Here is a 26,000-nt window from a genome sequence, read left to right on the forward strand (position 1 = left end):
TCACTCTTTAAAATTAGTTTTAGGGGTGCCTGGGTGGCTCAGTCGGTTAAGCGGCCGACTTTGGCTCAGGTCATGAGCTCGTGGTCCCTGAGTTCGAGCCCCACGTTGGGCTCTGTGCTGACAGCTCAGGGCCTGGAGCCTGTTTCGGATTCTGTGTCTCCCTCTCTCTGACCCTCCCCTGTTCATGTTCTGTCTCTCCCTGTCTCAAAAATAAATAAAAACATTAAAAAAATTTTTTTAATAAATAAATAAATAAGTAAATAAATAAAAACATCATTGGAGTACCTGGGTGGCTCAATTGGTTGAGTTGGTTGAGCATATGACTCTTGGTTTTGGCTCAGGTCATGATCCCAGGGTTGTGGAATTGAGCCCTGCGTCACACTCCATGCTGAGTGTGTGTGGAGCTTGCTTAAGATTTTCTCTCTCTCTCTCTCTCTCTCTCTCTCTCTCTCTTCCCCCCCTCCCCCTCTCTCCCTCTCTCTCCCCCTTCCTCCCTCCCTCCATCTCTCCCCCCTCCCTCATCTCTCCCCGCCATCTCTCCCTCTCCCTCTGTCTCTCTCTCTCACTAAATAAATAAATAAATAAATAAATAAATAAATAAATAAAATGTTATTATAGGAATGTTCTGGATTGCCTAGAAGACCAACTTGTCACAGAGTGCTGCTCCCTGATTTTGGTACCTGAGAGTGTGTTTGTCATCCAGAGACCCTCTAAAGAGAGAACATAACTCTCTGGGGACTCTGTAGGTGCTCTTAAGGAGCCCATAGCAGGACGTCTGTGTGTTACTCATTTTGAGAAATTTCTGGCATGTAAAGGGTTGTCCATTGTGTTCAAGACCTGGCAAGAGTGGCTGGATTTGGGTCTAGGTTAGCACTCACTAGCTTTACTCACACGTTGCTTTCTCAGAATCTTCATCGTTCCTACTCAGTACTAGGACTTCAGTGTGGGCACCATTACGCTGGCTCAGAGTGTCCATTACCTCTGTCTGGAATCTTCAGGGATCTAATAATCTGCTCCAGGCCAGCTCCCTCCACCTCTACCTTGTTCTCACACACTAAGCTTGGCCCCCGCCAGAGCTTTAGCACTGGCTGTTCTTTCTGCATGGAAGTTGTCTCTCTGGACCACCACATGGCTGCTGTGCTCACACCATCTGCTCTGGGCTTCACCAAGGCTGAACTGGCTACTCTGACAGGAATCCCACCTCCTGCCCTCTGTGTTCTCCTCTCTGAAATAGTAGTTATACCTACTGTATAAGGTTGCTGTGAAAATTAAATGAGGTAATAATGTGTGGAAAGCACAGAGAATGGCACCCGGCACTCAGTAAATGCTCAGTAAATGTTAGCTATTATCACTTTCACCACACATAGTTTATTCACAGGAAAGGTCTGGAAGGAGATGCAGCCAGCTTTTAACATTGGACACGGAAGGCAAGTAGAAAGTGTTCCTTTTTCACTCTACGTACTTCTTTGCTGAAATTTCTTTGCTATGAGTATATATTGTTTAGATTATTTTAAACAATAATGTTTCTTACATGGCTTGATTTCTTTTTTTATTCTTATTATATTTGAGAGAGATAGTGTGAGTGAGTGAGGGGCTGAGAGAGAGAATTTTGAAGCAGGGCTTAAACCCACAAACCATGAGACCATGATCTGAGCCAAAGTCAGATGCTTAACTGACTGAGCCACCCAGGTGCCCCTTACATATCTAGGTTTCTGATCATGTAACTGAGTGTTGACAGCCCTTCTTGACAATTCTGACAGTTTTGGATCTGTTCCCCATTGGAGGTGTATAGTTTTGGCCCCCACTGTAAATCAGTACCTTCTGCCACACATACTCCATTGTTTTCTTTCTAGTTACAAGGCTTGCCTTATGGTTAGATATGTTTTACAGCTTTTTTTTGTTAAATTTTTTTTTAAGTTTATTTATTACGAGAGAGGGAAAGAGAGAAAGAGAGCAAGCAGGGGAGGGGCAGAGAGGGAGGGAGAGAGAGAATCCCAAGCAGGCTCTGCACTGTCAGCACAGAGCCCAACGCAGGGCTCAAACTCAGGAACCATGAGATCATGTCCTGAGCTGAAATCAAGAGTTGGATGCTTAACCAACTGGCTAAGCCACTCAGGTGCCCCACCAACTTTTTATTATGAAATTTAAAAATATACAGAGCAATTGGAAGAATTGAATAATGGACATCCATATACCAGCATCCTAGATAAAACAGTTACTATTTTGCCTTATCTGCTTAATTCCCTGTGTGCGTGCCCCCTGAGGGTATCTCCTGAGGTATTTGAAAGGGAGTTGTAGAGGTCATAACACTTCAGCCCTGGGTGCTGGAGCTTTGTCTCTTAAATGGAAGGGTCTCTGCCCTACTCTGCACCACTGTTAACATCTAGGAAAATCAATCCTCCTCTCTTATATCAGACATATCCCAGTCAGATTTCTCCATGACTTCTTTGATAGCTTTTTATTTATTTATTTACTATTTATTTATTTTTCTTTGATAGCTTTTTAAAATCCAGGATCCAGGGGTGCCTGGGTGACTTAGTTAAGCGTCCAACTGTTTTGTTTTTTTTTTAAAGTTTATCTATTTTGAGAGAGAGAGCATGAGCAGGGAGAGGGATGGGGGGGAGAGAAAGAATCCAAACAGGCTCTGTGCTGACAGTCCCCAACTTGGGGTTTGAACCCAAGAACTGTAAAATAATGACCTGAACCGAAGTCAAGAGTTAGACACTTAACTGACTAAGCTACCCAGGTGCCCTTATTTATTTTTCTGTTCTAACAAATCTTACAACATTTTTGTGCCTAACTCAGATTTTTTTTGGATACATTGCTAGAGAGGAGATTTTTGGTGAAATGATGGGATTATTTAGAATTTTTTATTCATTTTACCAAATTGCTTTCCAGGAAATAGTGTACCAGTTTATATAGTCCTTACCAGTCATGGGTTCAGGTGCCCATCTCTCTCTGTGATCCCCCACCCCTGCCAGCAATGGTATCATCATGTGTCCTACCCCGTGACCCTGGCCCATACTTGGCACTCATGAATGTTTGTGTTGCAGAGACCCCTCATCGTAGGTTGATTATCACCATAGGAGGCTTGACGTCCTCTGGGGGTTCTGTGAGGACCAATTTGTCCAATAGGTGAGGTGCTGTGCGCAAATTTAACGTTTTTTGCATAACTACAAGCTACTGCCTGCTTTATACTGGGCGGGACACCACCTGGAGCAAGGATGCAGGGACTTCAGCCTCTCACTCCTGCGCCTAAGCAACTCTGCCTATACCTATTTTACATCTTGGGATTCTGCCCAAGATTATTGTTTGGAAAAGTTGCGCTGCCAGAAAAGATCTGAAAACCACTTCTCCTTGATCCATGAGATTTCTCACGATCACACTTTCTCTTCAGTCACAACTGTTCACCTGAGCTCCAGCCTCCCCAGGCCCTCCATGCCCTACCCAGGATGGGCTGCTTTCTCTTCTCTGCCTGGCTGAGAGTTCCTTGCATAGTAACATTGAGACCCATGACACCTTCTCCAGGATCTCTGCCACACTGTGATTATTTCCTCACCTGCCTCCAAACTAGGCAGCAAGTCCTCTGCAGGAATGGGGCTTTTCACCTCCCAGGCATGGTGCCTGGTGCACATTAGCTACTCAATAAGTGTTTGCCGAATGGGTGAGTATTTACCAGTGAACTGATCAAGAGGTGTTGGTCACTGCTCAGTGTGTCTTTTCCTACCCAAAATGACTGACAGATTCTTGGAGAATGAATCTGTGGTTGATTTCACATCTGTAGGTTTTAGGGCTTACAAGCAAATAACTTCCTTTTCTCCCTCTGTCCTTGGTATGTCAGCTCACCCGAAGGTTGCCTCCCATCAAAGAAGCCAAACCTCGGTTGCAGAAGCTCTTCCGGGACTTCTGGCTCTATTCTGTGCTGATGGGATTCGCAGTGGAGGGGTCAGGTAGGGCAATACTTGCTCTTCTGGGGAAGACAAGAGTGCAGAGTGAAAACAAAGGTGGAAGTAGGACTCTACCTAATTATGAATGTGTATGCATTCAAAATTAGTTCAAATTCAGCTGCTGCTTCCTACAAGTGTGTATGCAAATGTTATACTTCCCAGGTGTATTTTAGGGTTCTAAGAATACCATGAATCTTAGAAAAAAACCCATCCAAGTTAGAAGACAAACTCATTTCTGTGCCCCATTTTGGGGTAATTGGCTCAAGCAAAGGACCCACGACTGTAGAAATGGTCATTGTCAACTGCTCTATAGTGATTCTTGAGCAAGGTGGTGGTCTCACTTGTGGGCACTCTCTTGCAGGACTTTGGCCAGAAGAATGGTACGAAGGGGTCTGTGAAATAGCCACCAAGTCACCCCTGCTCACGTTTCCCAGCAAAGAACCACTGCGTTCCGTCCTCCAGTATAACTCGGCCATGAAAAACGACACAGTCACCCCTGTAAGGATTCTCACCCTGCCAAGGGTAGATGATGCAGGGCAGGGATTTTGCTAAGCTTTCTTGAACAATGGGCAGATCCTTTCTTTGTCCTTGTTATCACATGTTATCTACCTCTCCTGGAGGAGGACCGCTTTCCCCTCCAGGTGCTTGTGTGAGCCCTTGAGCCGTTTATTTCCTCCTAGGCTGAACTGAGTGAGCTCCGCAGCACCATCATCAACCTGCTGGACCCTGCCCCCGAAGTGTCCGCCCTCATCAACAAGCTGGACTTTGCCATGTCCACCTATCTCCTGTCTGTTTATCGGCTGGAATATATGAGGTATACAGGCCTTTACCTCCCAATACAGCCCCTGGAGCTAATTTTTATATATTTGTGCCTTCTGGGGGTGGGACTCTTCAGTTCCTCCTAAGACATGTAAGCTTTCTTAAAAAGCAAAAAACAGAGGCAGTCACTTTCAAATGTCCCCTCTCTGTAAAGAGAGCTTTCCTATTATTCTTACTTTCTAATCTTATACTCTAATACACTTTTGCCTGCTACTCAAAAAAAAAAAAAGACAAAAAACAAAAACACCCTCTGCTTTTCTTGTGTGCTCCTCCCTCCTGAGTACCAAACACCACATCTTATAACTCTCTTATTATCCTCTCCTTATAGGGAATAGGCTTCTGAGCCATCATGATAGATATTTCAAACTCTGTCCACTTGACTAAGAGCCCCTGTTAGGGATCAGCCCTCACTGAAAATGGTCTAAGACATTCATTGAGCTGGTTTCCAGGATCACAGCTGAGTACAAATAGCAAATTGGAAATGGGAAGGGGCCTGTCCCAAAACAGTCCCACAGTTAGCAGATGCTCAAGATACATATGTAACCATAGCAGACCTAACAACTGTAATAATTGTCATCATAACAACACCAATATTAACACAGATTGAGTGCTTATGCCATACCAGGCACTGTGCTAAGTTGCCTGTATTGACACACTCTCCAACAAGCCTATGGGGTAGGCATTATTACATACCCATTTTACAGATGAGGAAACTGAGACACTGAACAGTTAAGTAAGTTACCCAAGGTAATAAACCCTGATTTGGATTGAGATCCAAGTCTGTTAAGCACTGTGCCATGCTGCCTCTTGTAAATGAAGACTGGAGGAAGCAGCTAGGATGCTCAGAGCCCAGCTGCCTATGTGGATGGTACAGACTCACCATGGTAAGCTCTGAGGCACCATAGGGCTGCAGCTGAATACACTAGCTACAGAAAGATGCATCCCTGTCATCAAAAAAGGTCAGGTTAGGGACTCCTGGGTGGCTCAGTCGGTTAAGCGTCCGACTTCAGCTCAGGTCACGATCTCGCAGTCCGTGAGTTCGAGCCCCGCGTCGGGCTCTGGGCTGATAGCTCAGAGCCTGGAGCCTGCTTCCGATTCTGTGTCTCCCTCTTTGGCTGCCACTCCCCCATTCATGCTCTGTCTCTCTGTCTCTCTCTCTCTCTCAAAAATAAGTAAACTTAAAAAAAAAAAGTCAGGTTACACATAATCTGTTTGTTGAAGTCACATGATAGGTGTAATAAGTTATAGGATAAACCTTACCAAATGGTTTGAAAAGTAAACTGTTAGTTCTTAAAAGGGGGAATATTTGGGAAATGCCACTATTGAAACCTTTGTTTGGTGCCATGAAAGCCTCTGGTAAAAGACCTCTTGCTAGGAAGCTCAACATATAACCTAGATTAAGGCTCTTTTGGGTAAGTGGGAGTGAGCCCCTACTTTCCAGCTCTGTCCTCTTTTCCCGGCCGCTTAGTAGCCTGAGGGTGCCACAACAGAGCAAAATTTGAAAACTAGTGAACGATTCTCCCCCAAAGTCGCACAGAGCTAAGGAGCTTTTGGCCTTCTTTTCTTTGTTCGTTACAGTTTTGTTTTTTTTTTTAATAAAAGTAATAGAACATTACACACAAATTTGGAAATAAGTGGAGAGGAAAAACTACTCACCTCACCACCATTCCCTATAGCATCTTAGTGTAGTTTTCTCTCATCCTTTTTATTATAAAGAGTACATTTTCAAAGAGAAACCCAACCAAAACAAAACAAGCAAACCAACACAGATCAAAAACCTTGTTTGCTCCTAAGTTGAATGGCTACAAGCGATGTCTCCGGACCCTCTCAGCCTCATGTGCCCGCCAGCAGGGCTGTCTCCTGCTTCCCCACAAGTGTGCCCACGAATAGGGTCTCACGACAGGCTGTTGAGTGGGCTGGTAGAGCAGGACCATAAGGGGGCGGCCCACAGGCAGCTCCCAAGAACCCAGTTCCCACTCCAGGTTGCCTGCCAGGCCTCTGCGAGCACTGTTAGCACAGAGAAGCAACCCTGAAGCCTTTATTCAGGAACCTGGCTCAGACTCCCAGCCACTGGTTATTAGGAGAATGTTAAAACAGCGAGGTGGACAACGTGAGCAATTACATAAAAGCTGTGTGAACGTGAGCACTTGAGAATGCATGCACTTAAAGCCACACAGCCTGCCCTACTGCAGTTTGACTCACAAAAGGTTGGTGCAGAAGCCCACAGATAGACTCCACCAAGTGCTTGCCTGTGTGCACATGTGCCGCACTCTCTTAGTGGAGCGCCCCAAACTCTGAATGGCCCTTCACAGGGACTATGGTTCAAGTGCATGCATTTCTTTTTCTATCTTTGCCCCAAAGTAAAAGATATTTTTTACTTTGAAAATAAAAACGATGCATAAACCAAAAAAAGAAGGAAAACATTGAAATGGTACAGAAGACGCTAAAGATGAAAACTACAAGTCTTTCTTTCCAGGCCCTGAATTCAGAGATACCCGCTATTGATAGTTTTACTTTTCCTTCTAGAAATTTTAAATGCAAACATAAATATCCTACACACAGAAGGCACATGGAAGCCTTTCGGAAACCTGTCACTAACATTATGCTGTACCCATTTTCTCCACACCTTGCTTTCTCATGTAATAGTGCATCTTCGATGTTTTTCTGGAGTTATCTTTCATTTTGGTGGCTGCATGTTGTGCCACTGAATAGGTGTACTTTGGTGTAGCTGACCAGTCTCCTACTGATGGACATTCAGCCAGCACTGTTGTGCACGTTACCCTTAAGATGCATCATTAGTGGTGGGTTGCTGGGTGAACAGTATGGGAATGTTATGACAGATGGTGGATATTGTCCCCCAGAAAGTCCATGTGAGTCTATGACACTTGGTTCCTCATGGCCTCAGCAGTTCTGGGCAGTACCAAATCTGTGATAGGGAGGGCCTGGATTTTTTAAAATTTACTCAAAACTGTTCTCCTTGCTAGGGTACTACGTTCAACAGATCCTGACCGCTTCCAGGTAATGTTCTGCTACTTTGAAGATAAAGCTATTCAGAAAGACAAATCTGGTAAGTCGATTATTGTGGTACCCTAATGATGAATTGAGCTTTAATAGTATAAAAAGGAATACTACCAATTTTCTGTCTTTGTGAAGAAAATAGTTTTATGAAGTTACATACTACATTGGAAAGGTCAGTATAAAACATAGAACCTTAACAGTGTATCCCACACCACTGCCTCATGGCAGACAGCCTCTTCTCTGCTGTCCTGCCTGCCACTCTCTTGCAGTATATTTAGTAAACTTCTATTGCCTTTAAAAAACAAGAGACACCTGGATGGTTCACCTGACTGAGCGTTCGACTTCAGCTCAGGTTATGATCTCGCAGTTTGTGCGTCCAGGTCCCACATTGGGCTCTGTGCTGATAGCTCAGAGTCTGGAGCCTGCTTCAGATTCTGTTTCTCACTCTCTCAGCCCCTCCCCCACTCATGCTCTGTCTCTGTCTCTCAAAATATAAAATATTTAAAAATTTTTTAGAAATAACAACAAAAATGTATAACATAACCATATAGCCTTAAGGAGCATCACTCTTGCCTACCCACAATGCTTGAGTATGCTCTAGCCCCCAAATTTCAGTCTCTAATACTGTCCCATGCTGAAAGGATCCTGGGCTTCTCAAATAATCATTGATGAACCTGGAGCATCTTATTGTTGCCAGGGAGCAGTTATGCTTTTTAAATGTCCAGAGTAGGGGCACCTAGGTGACTCAACTCAGTCAGTTAAGCAGCTGACTCTTGATTTTGGCTCAGGCCATGATCTCATGGTTCATGGGTTCAAGCCTTGCATCGGGCTCTGCATTCACAGGGCAGAGTCTGCTTCGGATCCTCTGTCTCCCTCTCTCTGCCCCTCCCCCCCAATAAATAAATGTTTAGATAGGTAGATAGATACGAAAAATGTCCAGAGCAGGCAAAGAGGACTAAGAACCAATTTAAAAGGACTCCTAGGTGCCTGGGTGGCTCAGTTGATTGAGCGTTTGACTTTGGCTGAGGTCATGATCTCATAGTTCATGAGTTCAAACCCCACATCAGGCTCACTGCTGTCAGCACAGAGCCCACTTCAGATCCTCTGTCCCCCTGTCTCTCTGCCCCTCTCCTACTTGCACGTTCTCTTTCTCTCTCAAAAATAAATATTTTAAAAAATAAAAGGACTCCCAGTGGACAAAGTATCATAATTTGAACATGAATACATATTTTGCTTAAAAGAAGGGCAAGTATACTAGGATGTGTATATCCAAATATACTAGGTTTTATATATATATATAAAACATATATATATGTTATGCTAAAAAACATATATATATATAGTTATGCTAATGTGTGTGTATATACACACACATTAGCATAACAATATATATAATATGTAGTAATAACATAATACATAGGATATATATATCTAATGTTTGTTTTTTCCACTAAGTATTTGTGAAGTAAAGATAGGTTGTTGTTTCTCTTATGTAATCAGGAAAGAGGGAACACAAAGAAAGAGCTACACAGTTCAAGGAGAGACGTGGCACCCACGATAAAGTCATGCCTGGTCTCCAAGAGTTGACAGGTAGAAAGGGTGCCCAGCAGGTGATAGGCAGAGACATCCCACAGAATGGCTAGTTAAAAGTGCTCTGTTAGCTGAGAATAGCTATTAGAGAGTTCATTGTGAGGATACCCAGACCTTCCACGAGGGCTTCATGCCTCAGTAGTCCTGCTGGTTATAAGGAGACCCTGCTCAGGACCACGAATGTTTCCAGTGGTGTCATCAGGCCAGGTCAGAATGTCAGGGCAGCAGGTCAGGACCTGTGAGCAACATCCGATTTAAGGGCCACATCATTTCTGGGAAGGTTTCAGAATAGGAAAATCTATATGAAACACAAAGACTTGCAAGTCCTATGATGCGAATGTCCTCAGATCCTGAGTGCACAGAGGGTCTCAGCTGCAACCAGTCCTAAAAGCAAACTCCTGGGAAAACAGAGAAATAATTGAAACTCTCTGATGGTACTAAAATATTATACTTACTGGAATTCTATTAGGGCAAACCTAAGATAAGAATAGGAATGAAAATAAGAAGAGCTATTAAAATTGAGATAACAGGGGCATCTGGGTAGCTCAGTCAGTTAAGCGTCCGACTTCGGCTCAGATCATGATCTCACGGTCCATGAGTTTGAGCCCACATCGGGCTCTGTGCTGACAGCTCAGAGCCTGGAACCTGCTTCAGATTCTGTGTCTCCCTCTGTCTCTGCCCTTCCCCCACTCACACTCTGTCTCTCTCTGTTTCTCTCTGTCTCTCTCTCTCTCTGTTTCTCTGTCTCTCTCTCTCTCAAAGATAAATAAACATTAAAAAAAAATAGGGGTACCTGGGTGACTCCGTTGGGTGTCTGACTTCTGCTGAGGTCATTATCTCACACTTTGTGGATTTGAGCCCTGCGTTGGGCTCTGTGCTGACAGCTCAGAGCCTGGAGCCTGCCTCCAATTCTGTGTCTCCCTCTCTGTCTCTGTCCCTCCCCCACTCACACTCTGTGTCTCTCTCTCAAAAATAAACATTTAAAAAAAGATAGCAAAGAAAAAAATTAAGTGCATAGTATAGGCACTGTTTAACCAGTTTGAGTATAAGGACACTGACAGGTTTTTTTTTTTTTTTTTAATTTTTTTTTTTTCAACGTTTATTTATTTTTGGGACAGAGAGAGACAGAGCATGAACGGGGGAGGGGCAGAGAGAGAGAGGGAGACACAGAATCGGAAACAGGCTCCAGGCTCTGAGCCATCAGCCCAGAGCCTGACGCGGGGCTCGAACTCACGGACCGCGAGATCGTGACCTGGCTGAAGTCGGACACTTAACTGACTGCGCCACCCAGGCGCCCCAGGACACTGACAGGTTTTAAGCATCATTGCATTGGTCTCTGTGTTGATTTTTAAAGTGTTTAAAAATATAAGAGACTCTGATATGTTAGACCTATGTTTTAATTATATGCTTAGAAGAACTTGATCAGTTTTATAATTGTGCTTAAATATTTGGGTACACTATGGCCATGAGTTCTGATTGATTAACTGTGTGGGTAAATATTTCAAAGACTGCTAATTGACAATTCTTAAAATCAATAAATTTATTATTAAGTAGAGAGGAGACCTTTCCATGCCAGAAATCATTGGCACTCTGAAGAATCTATCAACTTGTTCTTGCCAGTAGAGAATTAATCCCCAGATAATTTTTATGCCACTTTTCCTATTGTTGAAAAATCAGTCCTTGAAGAAATCCTTTTAAAAAATCACCCCAAGGAGGTACGTGGCTGGCTCAGTCAGTGGAGAGTGCAACTCTTGATCTCCAGGTTGTGAATTTGGGTCTCACCTTGGGTCTAGAGATTACGTAAAAATAAAACTTTTAAAAATAAAAAATAAAATCACCCCAAGGTTCTGAGGTGCTGCTTCATGTAAGACCTTTGTCCTATAAGTCCTTTATAGAACCCTTATCACTCCTACATGACAGTCAGGAAATTAGGTGCGTTTATTTATTTTTGTGGAGTAGGCAAGGAAGGAGTGTATGGGTTCTGGAAGCTCCCCCTGCTGGCAGTAGGGGGAAGGATTAGAGGAGGAGGAGCTCTTTAGAGGCCATGGTGGGAGGTGCAGGCAGGCAATTTTGTATGGTAGGAAACCCCTCCCACCAGGGTGTAGACACAGGAAGAGGAAGCCCCACATTCAGAGTCCCACACACATGCCCAAGGACCACTTGAGAGTATAGTAGAGACACTGTTAACCACTGACTGAGCTGTTCATTGATTTGTTCCCCTTGTCCATCCACCCATTGTTTTGTTTTTTAATGTTTATTTATTTATTTTTGAGAAAGAAAGCAGGAAAGGGGCACAAAGAGAAGGAGACAGAAAATCCCAAGCTGGCTTCACACTGCCAGTGCAGAGTCCTCCATGGGGCTCAAACTCACAAACTGTGAAGTCATGATCTGAGCTAAAACCAAGAGTCAGAGGCCCAACCGACCAAGCTACCCAGATGCCCATTGTTTATATAACAGTTGTTTTGTGCTAAACAGTTGGGTCACCCTGAGCTTCTTTGGCTCTAGGAGGGAAGGTAGGCAACAAAAAAATTGAGATTCCTAGCCCAAAGGGGCCTAAGAACCTACCACATTTTGCCAGCCTCCTATTGAGAATATCTATAGACAGAATAAGATACCTTTCTAAAGCTAAATGTCATCCTCTCTCTCCTAAGGTCTGTTTTTTCTGTTACTGTGTCATAATTGCACTGGGAACTGATGTGCACCTTATGGACACTTTTTAATTTTCACAGTACACCATACTCTTCCACATGATTTCCAAATGGGTTATTTGTTTTTGTTCTGAGTATGGCACTTAGGTTAAGCCAATAAATGTATATTTACTGAGTGTGCTTTCCTCTTCCTTTTCTCTCCTAAAACATGAGAGGTGGGAAGGACATGTCTATGGAGATGTGTTACTTATGAGTTTTCAGAACCAAGCAGGAAGGAGGTTATAAGAAGCATCTAGCAGCCTGCGAAGGGGAGGGCTGGCACCTCCTCTGTGCAGGTGTGAGCCCAGCCTCCATGTGTTCTTGGAATGCAGCCTGCCAGCTGCCTAGTCAGTCAGTGCAGACTAAGACCGAGGTAGTCCCAAGCTAAAGTGTAAAAGGAAAGTGCAAAAAGCAAAGTGGGTGTTTTTAAGTAAAAATCTCCAGAGAGGCTACTGCGCGTTGATGACTGGCATCTGACCACTACTATCTGACTGTTTTTTATTAGAAACTTACAGTTTCAGTTTCCTAAGAGCTATATGAAAAGATACTACACTAAACACACCCCTCCAAACAAGATTTCATCCACCAACCCAACTTCTGAGAAAGTAGCCTCTCCCTGTTTGGGCATCTGTCCACGTCACACTAATCATTTTCCATGTCTGAGAGCTTTGGGGGCCCATTTATCCTCATAAAAAACACATATGCGATGCGTCTTTGTGTTTCCGGCTCTGTGCTTTGCCTGGGGCACAGAGGTGCAGCACCTCCTTATCTCTCTGCCCTGCTGACCTTACAGCCCTGTCATTTAGCCAGCCTAAAGGCACTGGATGGGGCTCCTGGCTGGCGCCCTTGGTAAAGCATGCCACTCTTGATCTAGGGTCGGTAAGTTCAAGACCCACATTGGGTGTAGAGATGACTTTTTAAAAAATCTTAAAGAAAACTTTTTTTAAGTTTATTTACTTTGAGAGAGAACGTGCGCACAAGTGAGAGAGGGGCAGAGAGAAAGAGAGACAAAATCCCAGGTAGGCTCCATGCCATCAGTGCAGAGCCCAATGGAGGGCTCAAACTGACAAACTGTAAGGTCATGACCTGAGCTGAGATCAGGAGTCAGATGCTTAACCAACTGTGCCACCCCCAAATAAAATCTTTTAAAAAAAAAAAAAAAGGACAGTGGATAAGTGGGACAGCACTGGTGGGCAAGCAGCACTTTATTACATCAGCACTGTGATGCTTGTGCTGTACTGTTGCTTTTTAAAATCTGCCTTGTAGGGGCGCCTGGGTGGATCAGTCAGTTAAGTATCTGACTCTTGATTTTAGCTCTGGTCATGATCTCACAGTTCATGAGTTCAAGCCCCTCACTGGGCTCTGTGCACTGACAGTGTGCAGCCTTCTTGGGATTCTCTGTCTCTCCCTCTCTCTGCCCCTACCCCACTCACTCGCTCTCTCACAAAATAAATAAACTTGAAAAAAAATCTGCTTTGTACTCTGGTGGCAACAAGCACATCCAGTGCTCAGATCTTGCTTTCTAAATATCATTCTGCATTAAAAGGAACCAAGTGTCCAAGGAAAAAAAGGTTGATTCTACAGAGAATTGGGGCAGGGAAAATACAAGATGAGCCTGGGACACCTTGTAGTGCCAGAAAGGAAGGTCCTGTGAAAGGAAAAAAAGGAAAAGGAAAGGAAGAAGAAAAGAAAAGGGATGTGGGCATGTCACAAGGACTTGAGTCTCCCCGAAAGAGTTCTCAATGGCCAAAGCTGGAACAATTTGGGCAGCAAATAATGACAGTATTGGATTATGACCCAGTGACTGAAATAAATATCTATGAGTCTATACTGATTAGATGATTGAATACATCAAACATGGGGAAAGAGGGACAGAACTTCCTTATAGAATCCCAATTACTAAAAGTAGAAAGAATGAAGAAAACAAAATCCTAGTGAGAGCCAGAGTGCCTTCTGCAAGCACATCCCACTGACATGTGGGCAAAATCTTGAAGAGAAATGAGATGTCTGCATGACCTCAAAGTATCTTCCCCAGGGGCACCTGGATGGTTCAGTCGGTTAAGCATCTGACTCTTGATCTCAGCTCATGTCTTGATCTCAGGGTTGTGAGTTCAAGCCCCGCATTGAACTCCACACTGGGTGTGGAGCCTACTTAATACAAAAAAAAAAAAAAAAAAAAAAAATCAACACATTTAAGTATCTTACCCAGGGTATTTTCCAGTTACCGTGGCGGTTTTTCTTATGCCTACATTCTCTTCAGGAGCTGCTGCTTAATTCCCCTCCCTGAGTGTGGGCTGGACTCAGTGACTCCCTTCTGAAGAGTAGAGCCTGGAAAGAGAAAAGTAGTAACTGGACAGGGGGAAACTTGGCAGACACCACTGTACCCAAGCAATCAAGGTCATCCTCCCCAGTGGTAGGAGATACTGATTTCACACACTCCTGCTACTATGCAACAAGACCACTTCATCTCTGTGGGATTTTCCTAAAAGCCTGTAACCTTAGTCTAATCACAAGCAAGCATCAGACACACCTAAATTGAGGGACATCCTACAAAATGCCTGTTCTCTTCAGAAGTGTCAGGTTCATGAAAGGCAAGAACAGACCAAGGAATCAGCACAGATTGTGCGAGACAAAGGAGACCTGATGGGTAATGCCACATGGCATCTTCATTAGATCCTGGGACAGAAAAGGGACATTAGTGGGAAAACAGGAAATCCAAATAAAGCCTGAAGTTGAGCTAACGGTATATCAGTGTCGACTTCTTAGTTTTGACAAGTTGAGCTGCTAATATCAGGAGAAACTGGGTCCAGGGTATGTGGGAACTGTGTGCTCTCTCTGCCATTTGTCTGTAATCCAAAATCATTTCTAAACACTATGTTTGAAAGTAGCCGGGATTGGTCTCTTTCTCTTGATGTTTCTGACCCGTGGAAACCCCCTCCTCATTTCAGGGATGATGCAGTGTGTGATTGCCGTCGCAGACAAAGTATTTGATGCCTTCCTAAACATGATGGCAGATAAAGTAAGCCTTGTCAGAGCGCGATCGTGTGTCTGCTGGAAGCATGTGGAGGGCGCCTATTGTACCTGTCTCTTCTGAATCTCCAGGCTAAGACCAAGGAAAATGAGGAAGAGCTGGAGCGGCATGCGCAGTTTCTCCTGGTGAACTTCAACCACATTCACAAGAGGATACGGAGGGTGGCAGACAAGTATCTGTCTGGTCTAGTGGATAAGTAAGCTCATTTTCCTTCTAATGCTGTGTGTGTGTGTGTGTGTGTGTGTGTGTGTGTGTGTGTGTGTGAGCGCGCATGTGTGCGCGTGCCTCTAGGTTTAGAATCAGGGAAGAACCATCCTTACATTATCAATGCAGCAAAATTGGAGTCAGAATTTAAACTCTCAAATGGCAATGCGGCCTCCCTCAGAATGTCATGGAATTTGCTGCAGGGTCTGAAGTTTGGTCCTGAAACCTCTACTTATTCTGAGCTGTTGATGTTACTTACAGTGCAGCTCCTGACAAGGGGTGTCATGTCTCTGTGTCTCTGCATCCCACCCTCCCCTGCCACAGGGCCTCTCTGGGCTCACTCTGGGAAGCTCACAGCCATCCTAAGCGATACCTCCTACCCCAGAGCCCAGCCAGAGGTCCCTGGTAGAATCAGTGTCTTCCAGGCTCCTCAGAGAGGAAGGAGAGCCCACACGGAACTTTTTCCACTCCGGGCTCTCTGTGCTGGGAGCCAAAGCAGACTTTCAAGGGACATGCCCCCACATGGACGAGAACCCTCAAAGGTGGGCTGGACCAGCCTGTCTGCAATGTAAAGGCCAGAGGCAGCAAACAGCCATGCTGGGCCTGCCCTCAGCTCCATGCAAGCGTCCAGGAGTTCTGGAGCCTGCTGCAGGTGCTGTGCGCCTGGTCTAGGCAGGGCCAGAAAGCAAGTCTAGCACGTATATGACATGTGTCTGAGCTGGACCTCCTAAGCAGAGGGCCATGATGAGTCACAGCTATACGGAGTCTGCTCCCCTCACCCTGGCCACCACATCCAGGAGCAGCTTCTTCTCTTTGAGCTAGAGTGTCATGCAAATATGGCCATTTTCTATTTTGCCATCATGTGAAAATATTGGGGACCCCTGGTCAAAAACAAGGAGGATCACTTTGGGGAGTGAGGGAGCATGTCCCAGCCAGTATCAGTGTTAGGTTGAGAGCAGGTCACATGAGGCCACATCTAGGCTCTGAAGAGTGGGACTGGCAAGTGCCTAGGGGGTGTTTCTGACAGAGTGCCCTGCCTGGGAGACCTCCTGACCTCCTCCAACCGTCAGCTGAGCAGCAGGAGGTGGGGCTGTTACCCCACCCTGCCCCACCCCTCGAGGCAGCACTTTAAGGAACTCAGATTCCTTGAAGATTTGTCTCCTGGACCCTGAGATATGGCTGTCTGTGCAGGTTTCCCCACTTGCTCTGGAGCGGGACAGTGCTGAAGACCATGCTGGACATCCTCCAGACCCTGTCACTGTCATTGAGCGCTGTGAGTGTCCCTGCCATATACCAGAGCCTAATTTATGCTGCAAGTGGCCAAATTGGGGGTGGGGAGGCCAGATCCTGTCCTGGCCTTTACCAATGAGCTGCAGTAAGTTTGGAAGCCTGTCACAGACCGGACAGGTGTGGGGAATGGAGGCAAACACCGCTGCCCAGCATGAGCAGAGGCACCCAGGGAAGGTGGTTTGGAAAAGGGAGCTTGGTTGTTTTCAGGACATTCACAAGGACCAGCCTTACTACGACATTCCTGATGCCCCCTATCGGATCACCGTTCCAGACACCTGTGAAGCCCGAGAGGTAGGTGGCAGCCGTCTCCTAATTAACGGCCATTTTCATTGCCTTCTCTAGTGTCAGGGCTGGCATATTGCACACACTGTGTCATTCAGTCCCCAGAAGTTTAAGGTGTGAGCATTCTCTCCCAGCCCGCAGGAGAGAAAGTCTCACAATATGAGTGGGGTGCTGACTCACTCCCAGCTGGGACTGTCTACCAAGCCTCCTCCTGCCCCACAGCCGTGTTGACTCTAAGCCCTTTCTTAGTTCAGCTGCCAAAGAGGTTTTCTGCTGCCTGTCAGTTTATAGCTTCTCAAAGCTGCCTGAGCAAGTATGACTGTCAGATGAACTTCACTGCTGTGAGGTGTGCAGACTACCTGTCATTGTGGTAATGAGGAACGACTTCACCTTTTGTGGTGCTGTGGGAAATAGATGGAGTAAGTAGCTCCGGATAAGGAGGCTGTGCTGTGCGAGGTCTGACTCAGAGCCCTCATGGTGGCAGACTGAAGCTCAGCTCAGACCACAGCTCAGACCTAGGGCCAGGTCATGTCCCAATCTCTGGGCCTCAGCTGTGGGCAGGGAGTTCCCCACACGGTGACGAGGCCCCTGCACCAGTTCTTACCTGCCATGGCCTGCGTTCTCCTTCAGTTAATGACTCAGGACATATGTTGCCCAGTGGCCGTGTGAGGAACTGTTAGTGTAGGCCCTGCCACCCAGCCTTACACCAGGACCACAGACCAGGATGTCTGTGCCCTTTACCCCAAGGCTCAGTGTTAGAACATAGTCACTCTAATCATTCGCTAGGGCTGCCATGATTACATACCACAGACTGAGTGGCTTAAACAACAGAAATTTATTTTCTCACAGTGCTGGGGGCTGGAGATCTGAGGTCAGGGTGTTGGCGGGGTTGTTTCTTCAGACACCTCTCTCCTTGGCTTTTAGATGGTTGTCGTGTTCTTGTGTCCTCACATGTCTTCCCTCTGTGCCTGTGTCCTAATCTTCTCTTACGAGGACACAGTCAGATTGGATTACGGTCCACTCATATGATACCATTTTACCTTAATTACCTCTTTAAAGGCACCATCTTCAAATACAGTCACATTCTGAGGTAGTGGGGGCTAGGGCTTCAACACATGCATTTTAGGGGGATGCACTTCAGCCCTCAAAAGTAACTAAATACAGTTTGTAGCTGACATCCTCTGACAGCCCAGATACACTGACCTCGGCTTGATCACACCCTCTTCCAGAGCATTGTGAAGGACTTCGCGGCGCGCTGTGGAATGATCCTACAGGAGGCAATGAAGTGGGCACCTACGGTCACCAAGTCCCACTTACAGGTACTTTCTTGAAATCACCAAAAAGCAATTTTGTTAAGCTCCTTCCAGTGATCCAGAGAACTTTCATAGACTGCGAACTCAAAATAGAAACAGCACTAATGTGAATAAACAGAGACCAAAAACATTAGTCTAGTGTCTGGGAATAACAGAGGCCTCAGAGGCTGCTATTTGTTAGGAACACCTTGTGGGGTAAGGGTACTGGTTGTGGGTGAGCGGGGCAGGTGCGATGGGATCTGTGGGCAGGCAGGCCCAGAGAACTGACCACTCACACCAGGTAGGTGCCAGGTGTGTGGCAGGCTGGGCACGAGCGAGGAGGCCTGCCAGTCTAGTAGCAGCACCTCTGCCGAATGCCAGAGCTGGAGTGAGGCTGCTGTCCCATTAGAGCCCTATCCAGGCTGTATGTGGAGTTGGACATGAGCCTTTGCAGACCAAAGTGCTGACGTGTGAACACAAATGACTACAAAGTGAGCCATTATTCTGGTCAAGCAGAGATGGACCAAAAATACCACAATTCATGAGAGGAAAAAGTCACCTGAAAAGGGATCAAAGATAAGAAAAATCCCACTAGAAGAAATCTGGCTTAATAAAGAGAAGTTGCATCTAGAGGAGCATGTGAAGTTGACCTCAGCAACATTTGTCAAGATAAAGCTAATTCCAAAGTGTTTCTGTGTTCAGAATCCAGGAAGGACCGAGCAGCTTGGAGGCTGTTTGGAAACACATTTTGCAAGAACCCATGGGTGGTGCCTTGTGTTGCCTTAAAGTTCTTCCTTCCACAAAGATGTAGGAGTGGTGAGGTTAGAGCAATTGGGGAAATGAAAAAAAATGGAGCCTTCTGTCAGGCACTCAGCAGCTAAGCTGGACAGTGATGGGCCTTGTAACTAGGCCATGCCTATAGCTTGACAGCTGTCACTGTCTAGTGGATACACTAGTATTCTTCAGACTGTGGTACTTTTTCAAACTGTTCCTTTTTGGGATCTGACTTTTCTTTTGGTTCACATGGAGGAAAGGGGCATCAGCTCCCAAGGCTGAGCTCTAAAGAGGGGAAGCCCCTTTCATTCCTAAAAGGGTTCATTAAGCAAAAAAAAAAAAAAAAAGGCCTTAATTGGGAGAGCTGTTTATTTCTTCAACCATGGCCTAAGAAAGGAGTGGAAAATGAACAAGCTTGAGGCTTGAATTGGTCTTGGTACTTCTACCAGGCCTCCCTTTGGTGTTGCCCCAGGCTCTGTTTCCCTTCCCCTGGACATCTAGTCTGTCTGAACCCTACCCCACCTCCTGTCAGGCCCTCACTGCCTACCCTTAGTGGCCCCGACCCGCCTGGGCACATCACTGTAGCCTGTCCTGAGTCATCCACCATGCTGGGCCGGTGTCAATAGCAAATCTGCTACCTTTGCTCATTAGCCACTCCCCATCGCCACGGGGTCCATGGTTGGGTTTCTGGGGCTCTATGAACCCTCCAAAACCACTGGCACAGTTTTGTAAGTCAGTGCTCACGTGCACTTTCCTGAGGGGAGTCCTGTGCCTCACTCTAAACTCCTTCACCTGGCACACAAGGCCTTTCAGGCCTGGCCCATCTCTGGCCCAGGCTGGCTGCCTGCCATCTAGCCCTTGTACTTGTTGCTCCTGCAGTGCTAACCCCTGACCCCTGATGGTCCCCAGAGCAGAAGGCCTTCTCACATCTCCACGCTCTGCCAGGTGTCCCCTTCCACTAGTTGGCCAGGCAGATTCTGGCCCTTACTCTGCCTTCCAGCTGTTTGTTGGGTTGCTCCTTCACAGCAGGGCTGCTCAGGCAAACAGTACAACTGCCTGCGTGTTGACAGTGGGACCAGAACTCTACAACTGTTTTCCAGGTATCTAGCACAGGACTTGGCAGGTGGCAGATTCTCAGCAAGGATGTGCCCAAAGAATAAACAGTCCTGTCACGTTTACTGTGTGCCTGCCACTCTGGGGAAATCGTCCTCGTTCACACATGAGCAGGAGTCAGTTGGGGAAGGGGGGGCTTTAATTTATTGAAGGTCCCACAGCAAGGGATGGACCCAACATTGGAACCAATGTTTGCTCTACTACCTCACACTTTATTTTATAAAGTATTATTCTTACCTTTAAAGTAAAACAGCCTTTTTTTTTTTTTCCGACTTCAGGAATATCTGAACAAACATCAGAACTGGGTATCAGGACTGTCCCAGCACACGGGGCTGGCCATGGCCACCGAAAGCATCCTTCACTTTGCCGGCTACAACAAGCAGAACACCACTCTCGGGGTATGTGTGTGCCTCCTGAGGAACAGGAGTCTCCTTCAGCAATGGGAGCCACAATATGAGGGGCAAGACCAAAGCTGATATGTAGCTTTTTCTGATATATGCGGCCATGCTAGCAGTAGGCAGATTGGAATCCCATGTAAGATACTCGGGTTCAGAGAGAGTAGGTTAGTAGAACAGGCATTTCTTCACTGTGTTTCTTTCTTTCTTTTCTTTTTTTTTCAATATTTATTTACTTTTGAGAGACAGACCGAGCATGAGTGGGGGAGGGGCAGAGACACAGAATTTGAAGCAGGCACCAGGCTCTGAGCTGTCAGCACAGAGCCCGATGCAGGGCTCAAACCCACAAACCATGAGATCATGACCTGAGCCGAAGTCGGACACTTAACCAATTGAGCCACCCAGGCTCCCCATCCTTACTGTTTCTTGCTTCATTAATGATATCAGATTTGGATTTCTGTGTATCCACAAGGAAGGAAACTGATCTCTTTGAGACAAGGTCAGCATTATCTTATAGTCATGTTGATTGGAAACATTTGCTGGATTTTCCTGTTTCAGCAGGTGCCAAAGCATATGTGCACACACATCTTTAACTTGGTCTTGTTCCACTGAAGATCACTTTAGAGGGCAGCACATCCATGAAGTAGTGCTTTCTTAGTTAAATCAGAGTTTCGGATCAAAGTAGCAGATTGAGAGCAGGTGATCTGACTGGCGGTGTTGCATGTCGGTGTCTCCCAGCCTTAGGGCCTACCATGATGTCTGTCTCAAGCAAGTGTGGCTATGTGCTTCTTAACTCTGTGCCTCTTAACTCTCTCGGGGTGGAGAGGTGGAGAGGCTGCCGCCTGTCTTTTATCATGTCTTTGACATGATAGGGTGGGGGTGCAGAGGAGGGAGGATGGCGCTGCCACTTCTCACCATGGCCACAAGTCTAAGCAGGAAGGGAGGAGCCCATTAGGTGGTCTGGGGGCTCTCAGCCTCCTTGTGGAGCCTGGCGCAGTGCCACAGGTAGCCAGTGTCTTCTCACAGCCCGTGTCATCCTCAGAGCTCTCACAGAGGTCACTCCATGTTCTCTGAAGATACCAGTGTCACCAGTACACCCTGTGCTTACAGGCCAGGCCCAGCGACGTAAGATCAGCTCCCTGAGCTGGGTCTCTCCACCACTCTGAGGACACAAGCAGAGGCCAGAAGTGGGCACTCCTTAGAATGCCTTTGACAACTCCTTGTCCTCTTCTAGGCTAGCTTGTAAGAGGTCAGTTTTTCCTAAAAGATTTAAATCTTTTTTTGTAGAAAAAGAGATTTAGGTGTGGTTTTCCCTTTTCTATTGCTGAGGAGGAAAGGATATATGTATTGTGTGTTCTGATTGTTGGTTGTAATGGAGATCCTGGCCAACCTGCCCCTGCTCCATGAAAAGCACAGGAGCCTGCTGGCCACCAGAGTGACATCTCCCCATCACATGGCATTCAGGGAAGAGCAGCTTCTAGGGGGTGTTTGAGAAGCATGGTCTCAGGCCAGTGGCTCTTGCTGCATAGAGACTGTCAGAAAATTCCTGTAGGGCTGCCCTCCCCATCACACTGCACCAGACGTCTGAGCCAAAGCAGTTGGAGTAGTTCTACCAGGGAGGGAGGTAGGCTGCAGTGCAGGCCATTTGCTGTCTGGGGGCTGCGCAGATATCACGGAATCCCTGGTAAGAAGGCCATTGTTTTCCGCATTTTGCAGGGGAGTATATTCAGGCTAAGGGACAGCAAGTGGCCTCCCTAGGGCGTCATAGCTGGTTGGTGGCAGAGCCAGGTTCCAGTGTAGGCCTGCTTGATGCCATAGGCCACACTGTCTCCAAAAAAATGTAAAGTAGTGTTACATGACCTTTTGCAAAATAGACCAGCTTAATAATTTTATGAGAAAATCATGTATTTTTGTTCTTGCTTATGTTTTCCCAAATTTCGTATTTTCTTTTCTTGACCCTCTTTCTCCCTACCTGCCTGCTCCCTCCAAAAAAATAATCCCTCAAACTTCAACTATTGAGAGATTCATTTTCCCCAATGGGACCTGAATGTCAAGAAGTGGATAGGTTTTGTTGGTTTATAGTAAAAGGCGCTAAAGGGGTGAAAGGTCATCTTCAGTGCATGTTCTTAGTCTCCAGTGATGTTGGGAAGGGCAGTGAGGAGCATGGTAGCAGTGACCAGCCAGGGTAAGGGAGAGCAGTCATCAGGACCCCGAGTGGTGGGAGGTGCAGCTGAAGCAGAGGAAGTGAAGGGGGGTCTGAAAATATTTTCCCCATCCTGTGGGCTGCCATTGTACTCAGAGTGCGCCCCTTTTGTCTTCTGCTCTTAGACCGTTGGCAGCTGTTGGGTATCTCCAAGCCCCTGCTGGCTTATGCTCACTGTCACTATGCTCTCAACTTCACCATTCACCATCTTCAAGTCACATTTACACACCAGCACGCACCCACAGAGGAGACAGCCCGGGAGCACTAACTTCACAGCATTTTCATTGCAGATTATGATGATTTTCATAATGATCTGATGATTATTTCTCTTGCAAAAGACCTGTTCACCACTGGGATGAAAGCAGTCAGGGTGGCAAAGTGAAGTTCTATCACAAGCTGCCTTCCAGAGAAAATTTTTCATCCTAAAATTGTTTTTAAATTCTTTTTCCGTGGTTCTTATCAGACTGGAAGGTGTTCTAAAGTATTTCTTTTTGAGGTGCCTGGGTGGGCTAAGTTGGATAAGCATCTAACTTCGGCTCAGGCCATAGTCTCGTGGTTCGTGGGTTCAAGCCCTGTGTCGGGCTCTGTGCTGAAAACTCACAGCCTGGAGCCTGCTTCAAATTCTGTGTCTTCCTCTCTTCTCTGCCCTTCCCCCACTCACGCTCTGTCTCTCTCTTTCAAAAATGAATAAATGTTAAAAAAAAATTAAAAGTATTTCACTTTATTAGCTTGTCAGCATAGAAGATTTTTAATAACCTCTGGATCTGAACTTGACTTCTTAATTGGACTTAAGCTTAGCCACAGTGAACACAAAGAAAACATGTGGTAATGGTCTGAAATAATTCTTGATATTTCTCTGTAGGCAACTCAGCTAACAGAGCGCCCGGCCTGTGTGAAGAAAGATTATTCCAATTTCATGGCATCCCTGAATCTACGCAACCGCTATGCGGGTGAGGTGCGTATCCTGATGCAGGCTTTCAAAGTCTCCTCTCACTCTACTGCCAGTCAGCTCCCAGTGGAAAACGAGCTCAGGTTCTGGAACTTACTCATTTTATGTGGACTTGAAGCCATGGGGCCCTGGGACTCACCAGCCCAGTCAGCAGCATTTATGACTACCACTTACCACCTCTGCAAAGGGATGACCTCATGTGCATATACTCTGGCCATGCTGAAGGTTTCTATTTTTCTGGCTTTTCTTTTTTTTTTTTTTTTTTAAGTTTATTTATTTTGAGAGAGAGCAGGTCGGGGAGGGGCAGAGAAAGAAGGAAAGAGAGGAAATCCCAAGCAGGCTCTTCACTGTCAGCACAGAGTTCATTGTGGGGCTCGAACCCACAAACTGTGAGATCATGACCTGAGCCAAAACCAGAGTCGACTGCTTAACGGACTGAGCCACCCAAGTGCCCCTTTCTGGCTTTTCTTTTTTAAGTGGCAGCAGGCATTCATTGAGTGCTGTGTACTTACTAACTGGGGCAGTTAGTAAGGTATACAGACTATTATTCCAGTTTCACAGATAATGAAACTGAAGTTCTCAAAATGAAGTAACTTGCCAGAGTCGTATAGGCAGAGTGAGGTCGGGAACCACATCTGATCACTATGAGGGCTTTTGTCTACCACGCCACACTTTAGCCCAGTCTAGCAAGTTGCTTCACCACTTGGGGCCTCAGTTTCTGAATCTATAAAAACACAGACGCTAGTCTACGCCATTATTTAGAGGTCCCTGCAAGTCCACTGGTGCCTAGTCTTGAGTGGGGTCTTCCCCCCCTACTCTGTGACTCCCTCATTCCAGCAGTTGCTCTTCCTCTTCCTGGGCCCTGGGCAGGTGGGCCCCTCTCTCCAGTAGGCTGACGCTGACCCTACATCCTCCATTGCTGGGAATTGCTCTGAGGGCCTGTTCCACCTGTTTTGATACCTAGGTGGTGGTGGGAAGTCTGTCTTTGGGGGTAGGTTTGGTTTTTGGAAGGAGTCAGATTCTTTCTATATAGTCAAGTCTTATAAATAAGAGAGCAGCATACTTTTTTGGGGGGGGGGGGATGATGTACAACTTTAAAAATAGTAAGGATGCTCTTGGTTGAGTCACTAATTGTATTCATTCAGCCCACGTTCATGCAGCCCTATCATGGTTCAGACCTGGAGTTTGCTACTGAAATGTGAAATTGACAAGACCAGGTCTCTGCCCTCAGGGACCATCTAGAATGAAGGGAATCCTACACACAGCGCTAAAAGACAAGTTCCCTAGAAAGGTGTGAGCAGTGGTAGCATTGTTGAAACAAGTCTGTCACTGTCTGTACCCACAAGCTCCAGTATGAGAGAGTGAGACTCTAGTCACACCTTGCCCATATGCCTGGATTATGTATGATTCTCTTGACGAGTGTGCTTCTTGCAGGTGTATGGAATGATTCGGTTCTCAGATGCCACTGGCCAGATATCTGACCTGAACAAAATGATGGTCCAGGAGCTGAATACAGCATTAGATCTCAGTAATCCCCAGCACTACACACAGGCCATGTTCAAGCTGACAGCAATGCTCATCAGCAGCAAAGGTAACAGACAGACGCACTAGGGAACTCTGGGCTCATTTAGAAATGAGTATTTACCTTCATCTTCCTTTGTGAGCTGGAGCTCCCCCAATAGAGATCTCTGTGATGTTTTCCAGGGTTGGAAGTAAACAATCTCTGGCCCACCTGGTGCTCTGTCTTGTTGATGTGGGGAGGCAAGCATAGGATTCAGCCTTTGTTCAAAGCTTCTTCTGAACAGCATTTGTTTGGTTGCAGATTGTGACCCACAGCTCCTCCATCATTTGTGTTGGGGTCCCCTCCGGATGTTCAACGAGCATGGCATGGAGACTGCCCTGGCCTGCTGGGAGTGGCTACTGGCTGGCAAGAACGGAGTGGAAGTGCCGGTAGGACACTGGCTGTGTTCAGCTCCCGAGGGTGGGGCTCATCAGAGATGGAGAGAGCTTGGCCTGGCTGCTTAGCTGACAAGCTTGGAGACCCTGGGCAAGCCCCTCACCCTTTGAGGCCTCAGTGTCCTTGTATGTAAGATTGTGATATTAATGCCTGACCACCAGGCTTCATGGAGACCACAGGGACCATATGTGTGTGTATATATACGTATATATGTGTGTGTGTATATATATATACATGTATATATACACACATACATACATACATGTATGTATGCATACATACACACACAGTATATACTACACTATATACTATATATATATATATATATATATATATATATATATATATGTGTGTGTGTGTGTGTGTGTTGAAAGGATCCTAGTGGCCCAGAAGTTGTTGTTTTTCAAAATCTCAGTAGAGGGAGCCATTTCTCTGAGAGTAGAACACAT

General features: G+C 46.1%; 1 protein-coding gene across 3 annotated transcripts in view; it reads left to right on the plus strand.

The window, feature by feature from the left end:
• Window positions 1–26,000, plus strand: part of PI4KA (phosphatidylinositol 4-kinase alpha) — a 112,592-nt gene that overhangs the window by 61,731 nt on the left and 24,861 nt on the right. For all 3 annotated transcript variants that reach the window (XM_047090196.1, XM_047090197.1, XM_047090195.1), the window contains exons 20-32: window positions 3,842–3,950; window positions 4,309–4,445; window positions 4,628–4,761; window positions 7,751–7,833; window positions 15,010–15,080; window positions 15,164–15,288; window positions 16,488–16,569; window positions 16,794–16,877; window positions 18,098–18,187; window positions 20,326–20,445; window positions 23,508–23,600; window positions 25,029–25,185; window positions 25,417–25,544. In XM_047090196.1, coding sequence (XP_046946152.1) covers window positions 3,842–3,950; window positions 4,309–4,445; window positions 4,628–4,761; window positions 7,751–7,833; window positions 15,010–15,080; window positions 15,164–15,288; window positions 16,488–16,569; window positions 16,794–16,877; window positions 18,098–18,187; window positions 20,326–20,445; window positions 23,508–23,600; window positions 25,029–25,185; window positions 25,417–25,544 — 1,413 coding nt within the window. The remainder of the gene's footprint in view (window positions 1–3,841; window positions 3,951–4,308; window positions 4,446–4,627; window positions 4,762–7,750; window positions 7,834–15,009; window positions 15,081–15,163; window positions 15,289–16,487; window positions 16,570–16,793; window positions 16,878–18,097; window positions 18,188–20,325; window positions 20,446–23,507; window positions 23,601–25,028; window positions 25,186–25,416; window positions 25,545–26,000) is intronic.

This window comes from Lynx rufus, unplaced genomic scaffold (genome assembly GCF_022079265.1).
Source record: "Lynx rufus isolate CCGP_SWC_20201006 ecotype Redwood Valley unplaced genomic scaffold, mLynRuf1.p SCAF_29, whole genome shotgun sequence".
NCBI lineage: Eukaryota > Metazoa > Chordata > Mammalia > Carnivora > Felidae > Lynx > Lynx rufus.